We start from the raw sequence: 18,533 nt of genomic DNA on the forward strand, positions 1-18,533 counted from the left end.
CAATGCGTCAGCTTTCTCCCGCGCGCATCCACAAGGATATGCGCGCGCGTCATGCGGACGGTCGTCAATCCTCTCCTACGGATGCACGCCAACACTCTCCCGCACGCTCTGCATGTTTCTACTGCGCGCCCGCGCGCTAGGGGAGTTTCTCCTGCGCGTGCGTCTTACGGCTGTAACAGATGCACGCAAACACTCTTCCGCGCTCTTCGTGATTCTCCTGCGCGCGCCACCAGTCTCCCACACGTGAGCCTACGCATCCCAAAGAACAACGTCTGGTAAGCCGCCATCGCCTCATTGCTCTCCCCGCAAGCGCATACCACCGCGCATTGTGGGAGAAGGAAAACTTCCAGAGGGGTTTAGGATTCCAAAGCTACCACAGGCGAACCCACCAATTACAGTGACTCCTCCCAGGGGTCCTTCAATCCTTTTCCCTTCAAGGGGTATGTCTGACAGTTCGTCGTCAGCCAACAGCTCTGGTTCGGTGCCATGATCAGAGCCATAACTCAGGCTTTCATGCCTGTCCTCTCTGAATTGGGACATGGAACCATGGCTTCCTCTACCCCTTTGAAGAGAAAAAGAGGAGTTCTAGACGCGGTCACTTCCCCAAGGACGAAACTGACTCCACGTAGCCCTTCGAGGAAAGTTCCTTCTATTCCTCAGACTGCCTCTCCTTCGCATTCGGACGAATATTTCCCGTCTCCTAGGGAATTACGCGAGGAGAGTCTTTCCCCCATCGCACCGATGGAGGAAACCTCTCCGCGCCGAGAAACTTTCCCCCATCGCACCGATGGAGGAAACCTCTCTTCGCGCCGAGAGTTCCATGCAGTCAAGGATTGGAAGGAACATGCCACCCTCGTCAATGTTGGAGTCTTACATCCTTCCCAGGAAGAAATCTAGTGACTCCAAAACATTTGCCAAAGTCCTCCACTAGGACTAGCCAACTAGCCACTCAGGGAATGTCCGCGACTCTTCCCAAGAACAGCCTTCGGGGATAGAAGGAGACTTTGCTGCAAGTCCTACAACAGGAGGAGACCAGCAAGAGTCAGAGGACGCATTTTGGCAAGTTCTGACTCTAATGAGGGCTCTCAACGGGTTTTCCGACCCAGAGATCCCTCCTCGAGAGGGCAAAGACACGGTCTTAGACCGCGTCTTTGGTACTCAAAAGCCCTTTAAGACCAGTGCAGCCCTGCCCTGGTCTCAAGGGGTAAAGAGTACCAGGGACAAGATCTCACAACAGCTCTCCGAGATGTCCTCCTCCAACCGTTCCGGCACCACCAACAAGCTCCTCCCACCTCCTCGCGTACAGCAGAGGAGGTACTTCGAGATCCTAGAGGAGCCTTGTGTAGCTCTTCCACTTCACCACTCATTGGAAGAGCTAACCAGGCGAGTCCCTCTTGAGATACTCTCCAACCGGCAGGTCTCGTTCTCGGCAGCCGAGATCCTCAATCAGGAGAAGGTTGCGAAGTGTGCTACGCAAACTACCTCGTGGCTCGATATCTGGTTGGGGTCCTTAGGTATCCTGATACGCTCTGAGGATTTCTCCAAGTTACGTACCAGGAAAGCTATGGAGACCTTCCTTCTCTCAGGTACTCGCACGATCGAGTTTCTGGCCCACCAAGTCTCAAACTTGTGGGCAAATACCATCCTGAAACGTCGAGATTCCATCAGAAGGTCCCTAGCGCCGAGATCAATAGGCTAAGACATTCCTCCATGGAGGGGTCTGTTCTTTTCGAGCCTAAGGATGTGGAACATGCCGCTGAGCGATGGAAGAAGTCTCATCAAGACTCCCTCCTTCATAGGGCTTTAACATCCAAGCCCTATAAGCCTCCAGCACCACAGTAGTCCCGTCCAGCCAAGATCACTACAGTGACAACTGCAGTGAAGACGATGGTGTCTAAGCCCTTTCCTGTCAAAGAAAGGAAAGGCAAAAAGTCCTCCAGGGGAGGCAAAAATCCTAGAGGGAGCAGCCAAGGCCGCAAACGCTAGGATAGGCAGTCACCCTGCATTTCCACCAGTGGGGGATGTCTAAAATATTGCTCAAACAGGTGGAAGCAACTCGGGGCCAATTCCTGGACAATCTCGGTGATCAGTCTAGGATATCGCGTCCCGTTCATAACATCTCTACCTCCCCTGACGACGAATCCAGTGTCATCAATCTCCTTTGCCATGGGATCGGCAAGGGGGGCAAACCCTTCGGGCAGAAGTCCAGACCCTGTTGAAGAAGGGCGCTCTCCAAGAGGTCCTCGACGGATCCTCAGGCTTCTTCAGTCGACTCTTTCTTGTAAAGAAGGCGTCTGGAGGCTGGAGACCAGTCATTGACCTCTCAGCTCTGAACAAGTTTGTCAAAGACACTCGGTTCAGCATGGAGACGTCAGACACGGTCATACTAGCAGTAAGACCGCAAGACTTCATGTGCACACTGGACCTAAAGGATGCGTACTTCCAGATCCCAGTCCATCTGTCTTCAAGGAAGTACTTAAGATTCAGCCTGGACAACAGAAAATACCAGTTCAAGGTGCTGTGCTTCGGTCTTTCCACAGTACCACAAGTCTTCACTAGTGTTCACCCTAGTATCATCTTGGGCACACAGGATTGGCATCCGTCTCCTCCTTTATCTGGACGACTGGTTAATCCTAGCAGACTCGGTGTCAACCCTTCTTCAACACTGAGACAAACTTCTGAGACCCTCCCCTACCCCCGGTAACTAGCGGTGTGGGTAGTAAACCCTCGTTAAAAATTAATGGCTGGTCATTTCAGCTATGCCGAAAGTAATACCCCTATTAAATAGCTAAGGTTTGTATAGTTAGGAAAAATACAAATTATCACGAATTTGTCATTTTGGACTGTCAATTTGTCGATATGATTCTCATAAAGTTAAGAGTCCCATCTTTTTCTTCTGTAAAGCTTGAGAGACACGATAGTACTGTATTAGTAGGGCATAAGTATCCTTAAGTAGTCTGTGGCATTACTTCACTGTGAACAAAGTGAGCTGCACTTATTGGAGATGTAGATATGTGGCATTAAGGCATTGGTAACTTGACACAGCATTATAAATTTTAAGGCTTTTGAATGTTTTATCTCGCTGATGTCATACCATCCTCTCCATATTTACCTTGTAGATTTCATTGTACATACATTAATCCATTCTGCTTTTTCCCATACTGGGAATTCTAATGCTCTATTTTCTATCCATTAGTTTTATTGACAAAGTTCATGCATTCAATATGCCGTGGCGTGACAAATGTTTTAATAAACTGCTGTATGCTGTGTACTAAAACACTTAATTGTATGTGTATTATATAAATATGTTTAGCAGTCTTTCTATATCATGTTTAAACATTTTGCTCACAATAACTGAAAAAAAAACTTTAGGACTTTAATATTTGAAGCAGTTTGCACAGACTGCACTGTTTTGTAGTACTACAGTAGAAATGGTAAAAGATTAGCTTAGGTTAGAGATTGACTCCAAGGGTGCAGTAAACTATTGATGAATTTCATTAGATTTTTGTACATACTGTACTTTAGTGTTGTACAGTATTCAATACTCTCAATCATAAATATTCTTCTCGTATTTTATTGATTTTGTAGTGATATTGTATCATAATACAGTACAGTAGGTGACATATTACCTATGTATCATGAAGATTAGATGAAGAAATTCACCTAAAGTAATTTGTTCCTACACATATACAAATTGTCCTTTAATAGGAGGAGGATTTCAGCGTAGCTGGAATGCATTGTCAGTGGTTACTGACAGGTGGAGGAACACGCCCCCCCCCCACTACTCAGAGTCCCCCTTCACTTAAGCACGAAATAGTTTAGAAACCTCCTAGTGATGATGTCAGCTCTCCTATAGAAGGCGATAGGAAAACTCCCCCTTCTATGGACAGCGACCCTCTTAGATTCATACATAGAATACGAAAACAATCGTCCTTCAGAGAGGAATATCATGTGAGACCTTCGTCACCTTTGTTTTCCCTGCACGATTATCACTGTCATTCACCAGGTGCACATTCATACACAAGATCATCCATGCACTCCCTATTTATCAGTTAGCTCTTAACGCCTATAATCCCCAGTTGAAAGTTCGTCACAAGCAGAATCCTCTTCATGTGCCAGTTCCAGACTAGTTAGGTTTACTTGTATACAAACTCAGTTGCTGTATCGTTAGAATTCAGTTAAGGGTCCTAGGAAATCACATGCTGTGTACCCATGTGTCAAATCTTCATGCACAATAGATTAACACGATCGGTGTTCCCAAAGGAGGACTTCACATTCACAGTACAGTACTGTATTGTCTGTCGGATTCTGCGTGCATAAAGGCTTCACGCCCATCATGCCAGCACAAACAAGGCTCATGCACCAGGTCTTCCAGAGATAATTCCCCATTAGCTAGGACTTCACACACTACATCTTCACGTGATAGGTCACTACGCGCTACATCCACGTGTTCTAATTCTTCACACGTTGGTTTTCCACAAACTTTGCATTCTAGAAAGGATGATTTAGATACAGAGTGTGTTTTCACACCCTCCCTCTTATGAGAAATGGTCCTCAGGATCACATTCCCCGAGGTTGTCATTCACAAATGTAGCAGTAGAGCATATGTCATGCTCACTTAATTTCAAAGTTAGACACACAGTTGATCCACGAGAAATTGTTCTTAGATAGAACACTGCTTAGCCACACTCATAGGCTTATTTTGCCGAGATGGCCATTTCTCAATTGATTCCATGATAGGTTGGAAGGCTAGGGATTTGAAGAACTCCCCACCTTTTCCCCTTCAACATCGACCACGATAAAGGTATAAAAAAAGAGGAGACCAGTCCAACCATCAGGTTGTCGTGCAGGTTAGGACCTGAATGGAAACAGTCTACTCCCCCAGGATGTACGGTCAGAACAAGATGAGACTTCTTCAGAGGGACACATCAGACGTAGCCACAATCGATGCCTGAACAGCTCATGTGGAGACACCAAACACCATGCAGGCTGCAATAAGGATAAACGAATTCATGCTGGTGGTCTAGCTGGTAGACTTTACACCACAGCAGAATATGGAGTATTTAGTTATGCTGATCAATAAGATGTCAATAAAGATATTAACATCAGACAACAGAATCACCACTGAAGAGTCGCACAGCCTTTTCTTTCACAGTTAGCATTGCCAATTCACCAATGGCAACAGTTGCTAGGTCATCTCACATATCTAGAGTAGTTAGTTCTGTATGGGTTACTTCTCAAGAGATCTCTTTAGTGATCGGTTACCCGCAATCACCCTTGCCATCCTGTTCTGGTGAAGCAAAGCATTCAGAATGGCCTAGCCTCGTGGTTGGACTATGTGAACCTCTTCATAGGCATCTCCTTGGAGTCTCCTCCTCCGGAAATGCTTTTCTTTTGAGGTGTGCGTGTCAAAAGAAGGAAAGGAGCGCACCTCAAGAATCAGACCTCATCTGGGTATTAATCCAATGGGAAAGTAGGCATGCTATTGGGCAATGGACAGTGCACCTGTCAGCACGATTTATTTTTAGCAGAAAGAACGTAGTTGCCAACAAACTCTGTTGTCAGGAACAAGTCATGGGTTCAGAGTGATCCCTTCCTTTTCAAGTCATGAAGAGCCTTTTTACCTTGCAGGATTCCCTGTCAATCGAGCTATTCACCTCTTAAACCAGAACAAGCATCTCCCGGTATTTGCTCACTAGTTTGGACCCGGCAGAAACGCTAAAGGATGTTAGTGGCTCTTAAGTGGCCTCACGCCAAATTGTACCCAGACCTGCTGACACTTAGCAAAGGCACCAAGAAAATTGGCCCTGTGGCTTAACCTTCTCTGCCAACCCAGCATGCAGGTACTACAATGTGTTTACCCCCTGTCTCTTCAGAAAATGGAGACTATCCTGCATGTCCTCCCAGCGAAAGGCTTTTCATGAGGCCCAAGAGATGTCTGGATATCTCGGTAGGTCCAATGCCAACGTCTATCAACTGTAGGTGGGGTTCTTTTCAACAGCTGATAGCAGATTTTATAATTTACCTTCACCATGAAAGGCTCCTCTTAGTCTCAGCAGTATAAGTCCACTGCTCAGCCTTGAGGCAAGTCTTCAAGCTTAAGGGCTTGGATCTTTCCTCTTCATGGGAACTTTCGATACTGACTTGGAGCCTTGAACAGTCCTGTTCTCTGAAGGAACTTGACCACCATTGTGGGATGTTTCTCTGGTTTGGAAGTCACTCTGACAAGCTCTCTACGAACCAATAAGACTTGCTTCAGACAGGAATTTAAATCTCACTCAAGGCCATTTTCCTCCTGGCTCCAGCTCTACCAAAACGTGTAAGAGAGCTCTATGGCATCTCGTATCATACTGAGGGATTAAATAAGGTTTATTTATCCCTTGTTCTAGATATTGTGGGGAAGACATAGAACCCCATCATTCAGGATCTTAGGTTAGAATCTTTATCTATTTCCTCCTTTAAGGAGGCAACCAATAATCTCTTAAGAAAAACTATCGGAAGAGCTTATTTTTCTTTGGCTGGAGGTCAGATGAGAATGAGACCACCCAACCTCACCCTCACGAAGTCAGAGGGATTGGATCTACGCTAGTTGTCAAGTTGAACCTTTCAATTGTTGAAGGCTGGAATCTGGAACCGACAGACAACCTTCACTGGCTACTATATGCGGGTGTATATGTCCGCAAGTCTTTGGGTATCTTTTCACTGGGACTTTGGGTAGCTGTTCAGTAGGTTGTGTAGGAAACCTACCTCCTTCGTGGGACAAGAAGCATCTTGTCTGAAGTAGCAGTTGCAACATAAGTTTAACTGAGAGTTGGCACGGTTGTGCTGTTATTTACAGAATCGTACCAAGCAGTTTTTCTGTACGAGTAAATGTAAAAGTATCTTCCCCATCTGCCTTACGAGGGAGAGGGTGGAATCAAGGTAGACGAACCCATTACTTTTTATTAACCACACTTTTCAAATGTCTTGTATATTAGGTTTCTTCGCTGGCTGACTGTCTTCGGACAGTAACCTAGCCCATCACCTAAATTTCTTACTGGATTGTGGTAAGTGGATAGGAGACAACACTTTCGCAATTCACTAGGTCTAAGTGGTTGGGTATCCCAGCATTTCATACAAACCCCCTTAATTATAGGGACTCTCCCTCCTTTAGATAAGTCTCCTATTAGAGGACGAGGGTTTGTATAGTATGTGTAGGAGCAAATCAACATGTTTAAAGTACCTGTAATTTTATTTTTCCTGTAATTTTATTTTTCCTAACTATAAAAATTAAGAGTCGATGTAAATTTTACTTCCCAACTCCTCCATCCCTCAAGTCTTAGGGAAAGGTCAAAGTGGCTACTAAGTGTGCTGTGGGGGTGAGGGCCTTCCCCACCCCCTGTCAGTAACTACAGACATCTTATTAAAAGATTTTAACAACCGCATCCCAGCTACCTTGAAATCATACTCCTATTAAAGGACTCAAGTTTGTATAGTCAGGAACTAAGATGTGCTGTGATACTTATGCTTCTATAGGTCTATACATATTACTCTTGCGTTTTTATGCAAGTAAATTGTGAGGGGATCATAAGACTTGTGGTTCTGTCATTTTCAGCTGTAAGAATTCTTAGTATTAGGTTTTTATCTTGGAGAGTTTACTGCTTAGATATTAATTTAATAAACAAGACATTTAAGAAAGACTTGAAAATCAATTTTCAACAAGAGCTTACAAGTTAAATATCTAAGGATTGACATAACTTATAAACTTAGCTTTGTTAATTTGTGGAAGGAAGAAATTAATCCAGTTTTTCAAAAATTGAATTCTATATTTGGAAGCATTATGATATAAAGTAAATATTTTTCCTTTATCATTACGACTTTCAGTATTTAATTTTTTTCCAAGATTAACTACATTTGAGTTTTCAAAAAAAAAAAACTAAGAGCTTCATTGAGGGTTCAGTTTGGATTTCTAATTCAAGTTAGGGTAGTACTGTATTTGATGGTAAAAATTAAAAACCTGAGGGATTCTTGGAAATCATTTCAACAACCTACATTACTGCAATAAGAACAATTAAACAGAAATGAATACTTACGTAACTGCTGCATTCAAAAGTCTAATTGCACAATACTTTTACATAGTTACTTTTGATATATTGCGTGGAACAGTCACGTTTGAGGTTTAACCAAGAAAGTTCTAGAATATACTGTATCTAACAGTTCCTGCAAAGAAAAATAGCAGCCCATTAGTACTGTTTATGATGTTATGTTTGTGGCATGAAAATTTTATTTGTTAATACAGCCTGTGAATAGTGGTTTTCACACGCCCCTGCTTTATACACGACGCCCACTGGGTACTCGCGCGAGGGTAGTAACCTCTGCATTCCATACTTTAACTTTCTCTGGTATATTTGGAAGTATTTATATCAGAAAAGTGTAAGGAAGGACCCTTTTCACCGGGCGTCACAGGTATCTCCCCCAGAAATAGATTTTTCCTTTGTCAAAATCCCTTTTGTTAATTCTGAGCTTGCTTACAGTACTTATTTTGGACTTCATTCATTAAAAATCGTCATTTATTTTCCAGATCAAGCTGAATTTGACCCTACAGGTAGGCCAAATAAATATTACTTCAACGTAGAATCTTCGGGAGCTTTGAAACCTGAGAATATAGTCATGATGGGGATTGCTGCTTTGAAGAAGAAACTCTCAGATCTTCAAAACCAACTTAGTATGGAAGCGCAATCCGATGCATTGGCTATAAACTAAATGCTTTTCCCTACTGATTACCATTATTCATTTCATTGTTGTCATTAGATCAGTGGTTCCCAACCTTTTTTCTGTCATTTCCCCCCTCCAGCCAGTTCAACCATCCAGATTTCCCCCTTCATGCCCCGCCCAGCCCTCATGCCCACTCGCCTGCCTCAGAAATGGGCATGACACTCCAATTCTCCCCCTGAATATCATGTCTTTGAGAACTGATATGATCATATCACAATTGAATGGCTAACAACAAATTGCCGCACGTACTATGTGGACATTTTCCGCTTGTTTTAGTAGTTAGTGCAATTATTTCCCCCTGGAAGCTTCAAATTTCCCCCCAGGGGGAAATTTCCCCCAGGTTGGGAACCACTGCATTAGATAGTTTCACCTCCCCTTACATGAAAGCACTGTATCATGAAATTTATTTGGATTTCAAAAGATGGTTGAAAATATTTTCTTGATACTGTTCCATTCTGGGTAATGGGATGTTTGTAAAACTACCTTGAGAGTTCAAAAAATGTCATCAACATTTACACTTGTCTAAAGATATTACATTTTTAGTTTGAACTGTGTAACTTTCATTACTGTGATTAGTAGTATATGGAAACCTGTAACGGTAATGATTACAGATTCCAATTTTTCATCAAGCTATTCTTTTGATCATCATTAGGTTTAAGGGATTCTATTTTAGCCCCAGTTCTAAAAGACAACAATATGGAAAACTGTAAATGAGGCGTGATTGAATGGAACTTTTTATTCTATAATCAAAAGTAATTAGTCTTCAGAAAAGTAAAACTGTAATGTATTCACAATGTATCATGTAGTTGTGATGTATGAAGATAATTATATTAAGTATAATTATAGATCCCTTTAGGAATTCAACAGTAAAATACTGAAAATAATGTTCTTTGTGGCAAAAGGTTTAAAATTTTCCTGTTCAATATAATCCTTTCAGTTATTCATATGCTGAGGTTGTTACAGATTCAAGGCTTGAAATAAATTACTCTTTTGTACAATGTCTTTTTTCTAACACTTAAGGGGTTAGGGAAGTTACGTTAAAGTATAGTCATTGACACAAATTTCTGGGTACTAGAAGTATCTAAGTAAGCTGGTTTGAGATCCAAAACAGATCACAGATTTAATCAGCATCTCAGGATGTGTCACAAAGAGCAGTCCACCTGACTACGGGCATGAAATTGAGATCTAAATGGAAGGGGCCTCTCATAAAGAAAAGAAATGAGTTGAGCTAAGATCAACCAGATCCAATCACATCTAAAACAGCACAATTCCAATCACAAATTGAATACGTGGAGTTATTTACCAATAAAGAGAACAGCACTACAGTACTACAAGAAAAATAGGATTAAATGAGAATAAAATTATCGTATTCTCCCGACTGTTACATTAACACTGGTGGGAATGGATGACAGTCATGGACAACGCAGAAGTTGAAATTTGTCAGTGGACACTACAGAATAATGCAGTTCTATTCTCGTATATGGTGATGCAAGAAGTTGCTATATTGTAAATTGAGAGAAGGAAGCTCTCACTGAGAGCTCAGTTGTCTACATGTCAAAAGAATAAGAATGAATTAAACATAACTATATGCTTATTACCAGTAAATAAACTATATAAAAGGGCAAAAAAAATTGAACTCCAAATGGACAAAGGTAGCTATGTGGTGAATTAATGCGAGAGTCATTCAATCATTTCCCCCAAGATTGCAAATATTAAGACTTCTTATACGTAGTCAATGACTTGAAAAAATGGTACATCTAAATCATGTGCGACAGAAAAGGTAAAGGCCACACAGAGAATGATTGGTTACAAAGTTATTTAGAATGAGGTTTTTTTTTTTTTCCTTTTTTTTTACCATAAAAATGTAAAAATAAAAATTAACTAAAGAGTCAAAATGATTATAAAGATACACTTGCCATTAGTTCCTTTGGGGATACAGACTCTAATTTGTTGCTCTCATTCAGAATTGGACGACAATCTCTAAGTTTGTTTACGACTGCAGTTGATGGAAGGTTCCGAAAGTCCATAAGTTCTAGTGGTTGTCACCTTTGACCTATCTCTCGTGCATGACTGCTTCATCACTCTTCTGCTAAACAATTGTAATTCATACAGAGACCTGCAAAGAGTGGGATGATTATGATTCTTTACACTATAGTACTGCTTGGGTTGGGGTTCATGCCTCCCAGGATTACTGATTATGTGCATTCTTTAGGATTGTTGAAATTTTTCAGGCATGAAGAAGCAATTAATTGCACAATGGTAGCATGCAACCGTGACCGTTACACTGCTGGTTTTAGAACTTTTGTCTCATCTCCATATGGGATCATGGTACAACCGATACCTTGTGGGTAAGGTTACTTCAGTCTGATGAAGCTTATCTAAAAAAAAAAAAATCTGAAGCTTATCTAAAAAAAAAACTCATTATTAAAGATATATGATACACTAAACTGTCTGTGTGAATGAAAACCAATCCAATTTAAGATAGAAGAGTTTTGACACGCTCTGATTATAAAGAGTAAATTGATACGAATTAAGAAATTAGGAAGGAAAAGTAAAGGGAAATAGGAAATGCCCTGGCAAGATTGAAATTTTTTGAAACAGGAAGGTCTTTAGAGCCAGAAACAAGAAGATACAGGCTTTTATAAACCTTTAGCCAATAAGATTACGAAAAAGTTACGTAATACATAGGATAAGATTCGAATGTTAAACTTGATCAATGATGACTAATTTTATATAAAGTTCCTATATGCTTACTACGGACTAGGAGGATTATGGAATAACTTGGGTATTTTAGGTTCACTGCAGTGTAGGTTTGTATGTAAAGTGGTACCTTAGTTAAGGGGTTTAATTGGTTCTCGGGTCAAGTTCACAAAATAAAACGCTCTTAAACCTAAACACTTATTTTACGCAGATACAAATCGAGTCATTAAATAGGGTTACTACAGCCATGTCACAAAGGACGATGGACCCAATTACATTAACTGTTATCTCCTAGTGTTAGTAATGTGCAATATGAAATTGAACCAGTTCTTATCACGGATCCCCTGGCTACAGAAACTACGCTCCCAGACCTAGATCTGCTTGATGCTTCTATACCAAATTATGCTGTTATGTCTAGATCCCTCTATGCCCCGACGAGTGCGCTGAGTGGAAATTAATATCTTTCAGAATATGCAGATAAGCTGTTCCCTATAGAAGAGTGTCTCATTAAAACAGAGAAAGGATCTCATTATTCCCAGGACCTTAGAGTTGAGCCTGTCATTACCCCTTGTACCGAAGCAGCCTTATTGGAAATCATGATTACCAGTCTCCAACTCATATTAACAAAAAAGGCTTGCCTCGTACACCTTGGGGTCCTCAGCAGAAAACTCCTCTAGAGAGTGCCCGGAATGAGTCGAGAGATTTGTCATCACTTTACTATGAGGGTGATCAGACCACTTAGGCTGTGTCCTACCGACCAGAGTTGGCAATACCTTCATGCTCCAAGCAAGCTTCTCCTTCCAAACTTACAAAATCGGGAAGTTGAGTAACCATTCCTGCCATTTCAAAATATTCTTCTAAGCGTATGTTCAGATTTAATAAATCTGAACGTGCCGGTATCCAGACATGATGACATCACTTCTCTGTGTGTGAGGTTACTCCACTGCAGCCTAGGCAGGCCGACAGGTCCAAGCAAGTTGTCACCCTTAAGCGTTGTAACATCACTGAAAGCGTGAGTATTCCTCTGCGTCATGATGCTAAGATTGTAACTATACGTCCATCTGATGTTAGAGGACATAGTGAACCAACTCATAAATCCAGAGTTCTCCCGGAGTTTTATAAACTCTCAGCCTGGAACCAACAGGATAGAACCTCACTCTATGTAAACCAGAACCCTGTGTCTTATGCAAGAGAAAAACACATTAATCGTTCAAATAGATCCCGTTTTTACGATCATGATTATCATGATAAGCGTTCTTTGGAACGCTATTCTTTTTCAGAAAATTCTTTAGAGGTACAGGAAGCATATAAAGAGAGCGGAAAGTTTCCCCCTTTACCTAGGATCACTCCCCCATCGGATGTAGAAGAACGGATTGGCAGATGACGCAGACGTGGTCGCGTTCAAAGTAACAGAGTACTTAAAACTCTATCTCACCTCATAAAATAAGTTACGAGAGATTTTATCTCCTCTATTTCCCGATCAGGATATAGAAATGAACCCTCTTAGGATGGGAGCGAACTAGATTCCTCCCATCCCTTCTCGGTCTCCTCTTCCTGTTATTACTCGAGGGAAAGGAAGGACATTGGAGGAAGAGTAATGAGCTCTGTTGAGACAGAAATTTATCACCAGAATATCATCACTATTGAAGATTCCCCAGAAAACCTCTTAGTGCATGCAAGTACAAACTCTGCTGATGTAACCACCCTTAAGGACCAAGTAATGAGCTTGGAAGCCTCTCATTTCATTAAGATCATGAGCCTAATCCACTTATAAGGTTTGGATGAGCCTCCCTTAGCGCAGACTGCTAATAGACAGTGCAGATTCGACGATATCTTACCTCATTCTCAGAGCCCCAGACCTAGGTTTGACATGGCCTTTTCCAACCAGAAAAAGGACACACTTGAGTTTTTGAACTCAAAGTTTCTGCTGCTGATTAGTTGTTAAAATCAAGTACTGTAGATCATCGAAATTTCAACCATTACCTCTGCTGCCTCTGAGACGTTTTCATGTCAACTCTGCCACTTTTCAAAGCCTCTTCCCATTGATCCATATGTGGCCAACTTGGTACCTTCAGTTCCGATAGAAAGTCTACAGAATTTACCAGCCACAATTTCAAGTCATGAATTGACAAACATGAAGGTAGCTATCATGTAAGCCATTCAGACCAGCAGGTGGATAAACCGCTGGTCTGAAGCACTCTCTCACTTTCCCATTTTGAGGAACCTCAAGGATGAGACTGTACGGGAGCAGTTCAAGGAACTCTCAAGATCTAGATCTAAGGCCATAGAGTTCCTCCTTCACCAGAATGTTTGCCTGTGGAGAAATTGCGTTCTAAAGAGGCACTAAGCTGTCTTCACAAAAGGCTCTAGACAGCTGTCCCCTAGTTACGCTACAGTTCTTAGGAACTCAGGCCTTATCAATTCTCCTCCTCTCTTTCCGTCCTCGGATGTGACCAAGGCTTTTGTGAAGTAAAGAGAGACTGGGAAAGAGCCCCGCAGTCAGCAGAGCAGCAGCACTGAGGTTGCCAAACCCTCAGAAACAGATGAAGAACTAATCCCTCCCACAAACGAACAACAGCCTGGGAGGCAGAATCCTGGGCCTAACCTTCCTCAAAAACGTTATCCCTCTGGTCGAAGTGGATGTGGTGGTAGATGTTCACACTAGAAGGGATTGTCCCCTAGCTTACCATCAGCGGGAATATGCCTACAATGCAATTGGTAAAGGTGGTAGGACTTAAGGGGACGACCCTTGGAAGGAGACGACCCTTGGACGGTAGAAGTCTTCCGTTCATGGTATCGGATCCCCTTCATAGACTGTCCACCTCCTCTGACCAGGAATTGGAATCAACTATATTATATGAAAGGACCATCAAAAGACCTACTTCTAGCAGAGGAAGTTTCCAAGTTGCTAAGCAAAGAAGCAGTATAGGAAAACTTCGATGATTCTCCAGGCTTCCTCAGCAATTTATTCTTGGTAGACAAGCTGATGGGATGGGGGAGACCAGTCATAGACCTCTCCATTTTGCAGACAAGGTTCAAGATGGAGACTCCCTCCTCCCTTCACCATGACATCAGGAAGAACGACTACCTTCTGACCATAGACCCGAAAGATGATTACTTTCGGGTCCCCATCAATCCTGCCTCAAGGAAGTACCTAAAGTTTCTCTTTCAAGAAAAACTGTTCATGTTTAGGGTGCAGTGCTTTGGCCTGTCTACAGGGCCCCCGGTCTTCACCTAAGTTTTTGTCCTTGTCTCAGTTTAGGCACATACAATGGGCATTAGGTTCATGACATACTTTGATGACGAGCTTCTCTTGGCTGAATCCCGAGCTCTCCTGCAGAAACACAGAAACCTACTACTAGATCTGTGCAAGCGGTTAGGGATCCAGATGAGCCTCAAGAGGTCCAGCCTCTTCCTTGACCAATCCATCAGGTACCTGGGTAAGGACATACACTCAGTGCAAGTCAAAGCCTTCCCTGCTCCTGACAGACTGGAAAGGTTCAGGACTTTGGAAGAAACTTCCCTGAAAGGGTACCTCCTGCCTGCCCTGACATGATAGAAGTTATTAGGTTACCTCTCCTTGCTAGAGAAACTCGTCCCCCTGGGGACATTGTAGGCTATCTGCGCTCGGTGCAGTGACCTCTCATGAAACAACGGTCACAAACCTCAGACCATCATGCAACTCTGCTGCGAGTACTTTGAGGAGATATCGAACCTCCTGTGGTGGCTGAACGAGGAGAACCTGTTAGTGGAAAAATCAGTTCAGGATCCTCCCCCACAGTTCATGCTGTTCCCAGATTTCCAGATACATCTCACCTGGGATGGGGCGCTCATCTGGTAAAGAAACAGATCTCGGGCCTATGGTCAGAAGAAGACAAGATCTTCCACATAAAATTCCTGAAAATGAAAGCGGCACAACTAGCATTACATCACTTCGCAGACTCTGACAGGTCACTCCATGGTATTGATGAGCGACAGCCTACGGTAGTGACTTACATTTCCAAACAAAAAGGCATACCTTCTCTCCTGCTATGCAACCTAGTAGTAGAGATTCTCAAGTGGACACAGTCCCAGATGGTCCCTCTCTCAGCGAGATTTATCCCCGGGAAGAGAAACGTCATTGAAGACCATCTGAGCCGTCGGGGGACGACAGTTGGTTCAAAATGGTCTTTGCTTCCTCCAGTGGCGAAGAGACTTGTGACTTTGTAGGGTTCCCTGTCTCTGTACATGTTTGCCACTAACCTGAATCACAAACTCCAGGTGTATTGCTCACCAGTCCCAGACTAAGCTGTAGTGATGGAAGACGTACAGTATTTCAACACCTTTAGGATGGTATACACTTTTATGCCTTCCCACCATTCTGTCTGATTTGTCAGAATCATCAGACACTGAACAGAATCATGACATCCAAGGGAGTCAAGAGTAACGTTAGTGGCCCCAAGGTGGCCAGTAGCGGAGTGATATTCACACCTGCTGGAACTTTTCACGGAAATACGAATAGAACTTCCAGAATGGCAAAACTTGCTAAGCCAACCTAACATAAGAAAATTCCATGACGCAGTACAATGCATATCCCTTCACAGTTACAGACTAGCTGAAAAGAAAGGCTTTTCAAGACCAACTGCGAAGCAGCTTTCCAGATACTGTACCTACGAAAGTTTTTCTCGGCAATTTACCAGACAAAGTGGAAAATCTTCTGTGATTGGTATCATAAGGGTAATATTGGTCCACTCAAGGCCACTATTCCCCTGATTACAGAATTTTTGTGTTCCTAAGGAACAAGAAGGCCCTTTCAGTCACTGTGGTGAAAGGCTACTGATCGGCCTTGGGCTAAGTACTGTTCAAACTGAAAGGAATGGATTTCTCAGATTCTTGGGAACTCTCAGCCTTGATAAAGAGTTTCGAGCAGTCTCGCCCTCCTCGAGAACTGAAACCCCATCCATGAATGTGACTAAGGTCCTACGGCCCTTGAAGAAAGCTCCAATTGAACCTATGCATGAAGCCTCAGACAGAGATCTTACCTTGAAGACAGTCTTCCTCCTTGCCTTAGCTTCAGTCATGAGAGTGAGTGAACTGCATGTCATATCCTACCTTGTGTCACAATCCAGAGGGTGGAGAGAACTATCTTTGTCTTTTGCTCCTGAATTTGTGGCCAAAACCCAAAATCCAGTTGATAATGATATCAAATTTGACTCTATCATGATCTTGTCTCTCAAAGAGGTAACTGGTGACCCAGATGACATGTTACTATGTCCTGAAAGAGCAGTACATAAATATCTATATAGGATGCAGTATCTTAAGCCGAGAATCTCCAATTTGTTTGTGACCACTAGCTGCTCCAAAATGAAAGTTTCCAGAAAAATTTCCTTTTGGTTGTGGGAAATTATCATAAGAGCCTATAAGTCCTCAAGGGAAGTGTCTCCAAGGGGGCCTCCTCAAGCACATGATATACATGAGGCTGTTGCAACCTTAGCATTCCGCAAAAACCACTCTGTAGCTCAAGTCCTAGGAGCAGGAGTCTGGAAGAGATGAACAACTTTTACAAACCACTACCTTAAAGATTATATACACAGGTCCTTAGACACCTTTCTATAGGACCCATTGTTGCTACATAACTCTAATCTAAGCTCTCATGGGACAAGTAACAATTCCTATCCCCGGCATCAGTTATTCTCTGCATTATAAAGGTGTTTACAAGTATAAAGGCAAATGGCTATTTTGATCAGATTTAAAGCCCTCACTTAAAATTTTCCTAATGCAGGTAAGAATGCCTTGCGTTTGTTTGACTGATATCTTGATGATATATTGCCTATATTAATATTGCAAGCCACTTGATGTTCATATTACTTCACCCTCCAAAAGCTCTTTGAAACAGAAGAGAGAGCCCAGTCTCGTACTAGCCAGCTGCACTATTCCCAAATAATTCACTATAGTGATTGGGCAGACCTCCTACCTCAGGGAGACTTCCTCCCGCCCAAGAAAGACTCCCCATTAAATGACTCGGAAGTTTGTATCCACGTTAGAAAGGAAGACTCCCCATTAAATGACTCGGAAGCTTGTATCCACGTTAGAAAGGAAGACTCCCCATTAAATGACTCGGAAGCTTGTATCCACGTTAGAAAGGAAGACTCCCCATTAAATGACTCGGAAGCTTGTATCCACGTTAGAAAGGAAGACGCCCCATTAAATGACTCGGAAGCTTGTATCCACGTTAGAAAGGAAGACTCCCCATTAAATGACTCGGAAGCTTGTATCCACGTTAGAAAGGAAGACTCCCCATTAAATGACTCGGAAGCTTGTATCCACGTTAGAAAGGAAGACTCCCCATTAAATGACTCGGAAGATTATATCCACATTAGAATAAATTTGTATTTTTCCGAGCAATACAAGCCTGAGTCATTTACCTAAGGTCCCGCCTCAGCTACCCCACAAGTCTTTGACCAGAAGAGTGCTGTGAGCGAGCGCTCGATACAAACGTTATCCGTCATGTGCAGCAGTTGCCCAGCAATGCAGCATGACATAATCTACCCATTTCTTTTTGATTGACTGGCCGTAAAACACGAAACCAGAAGTAACCCAATTAAATAAATCAAGTTTTCTAAGGAAAAACACAAATTATATAAAATTTGTAGCTTTCCCATAAGAAGGAAAGGAAATTCACTCAATGCTCTGTTCCACTTGTCCATAAATACACATACGCAAATATTTAAAAGCTTGTAATGTTATCTAAGGAACAAATTACAAACCCTAACATGAAAAATTAATATAAATTACCAATTCAACATGAAAAATAAAAATATATTAACACAGTAACTCGCAATTTACCTTTGAGGAAAGGGTGAATCATGGAAGGAATTGCAAAAGATAATAGAAGATTTGAACAAAGATAGCAAAAATGTAGGACTGAATATCAATATGAGTAAAACTAAGATAAAGTTTAATGAAAATGGGCTAATAAAGGTTACAGACAAAACTTGAGAGATTACTAATCAATATACATACTTTGGACAGACCATGTTTCCCCAGGATGTGAAACCAAAATTAAAAAAAAAGGATAAGCATGGGATGGAGAGCTTTTG

General features: G+C 42.2%; 1 protein-coding gene across 3 annotated transcripts in view; it reads left to right on the forward strand.

The window, feature by feature from the left end:
- Positions 1-9,748, forward strand: part of Polr2C (RNA polymerase III subunit RpII33) — a 38,617-nt gene extending 28,869 nt beyond the window's left edge. Inside the window, exons 5-6 of one of the 3 annotated variants that reach the window (XR_011047223.1) lie at positions 8,561-8,794; positions 9,119-9,748. Coding sequence is in view for 1 of the 3 variants with exons in the window: in XM_068392447.1 (XP_068248548.1) it covers positions 8,561-8,742 (182 nt within the window). In the remaining 2 variants the exon portion in view is untranslated. Of the gene's footprint in view, positions 1-8,560 lie in introns of all 3 variants that reach the window. The other 2 variants (XM_068392448.1, XM_068392447.1) reach the window with 2 other exon arrangements.
- The last annotated feature ends 8,785 nt before the right edge of the window (positions 9,749-18,533 follow it).

The sequence above is a fragment of the Palaemon carinicauda genome, chromosome 18, assembly GCF_036898095.1.
Source record: "Palaemon carinicauda isolate YSFRI2023 chromosome 18, ASM3689809v2, whole genome shotgun sequence".
Taxonomy (NCBI): Eukaryota; Metazoa; Arthropoda; class Malacostraca; order Decapoda; family Palaemonidae; genus Palaemon; species Palaemon carinicauda.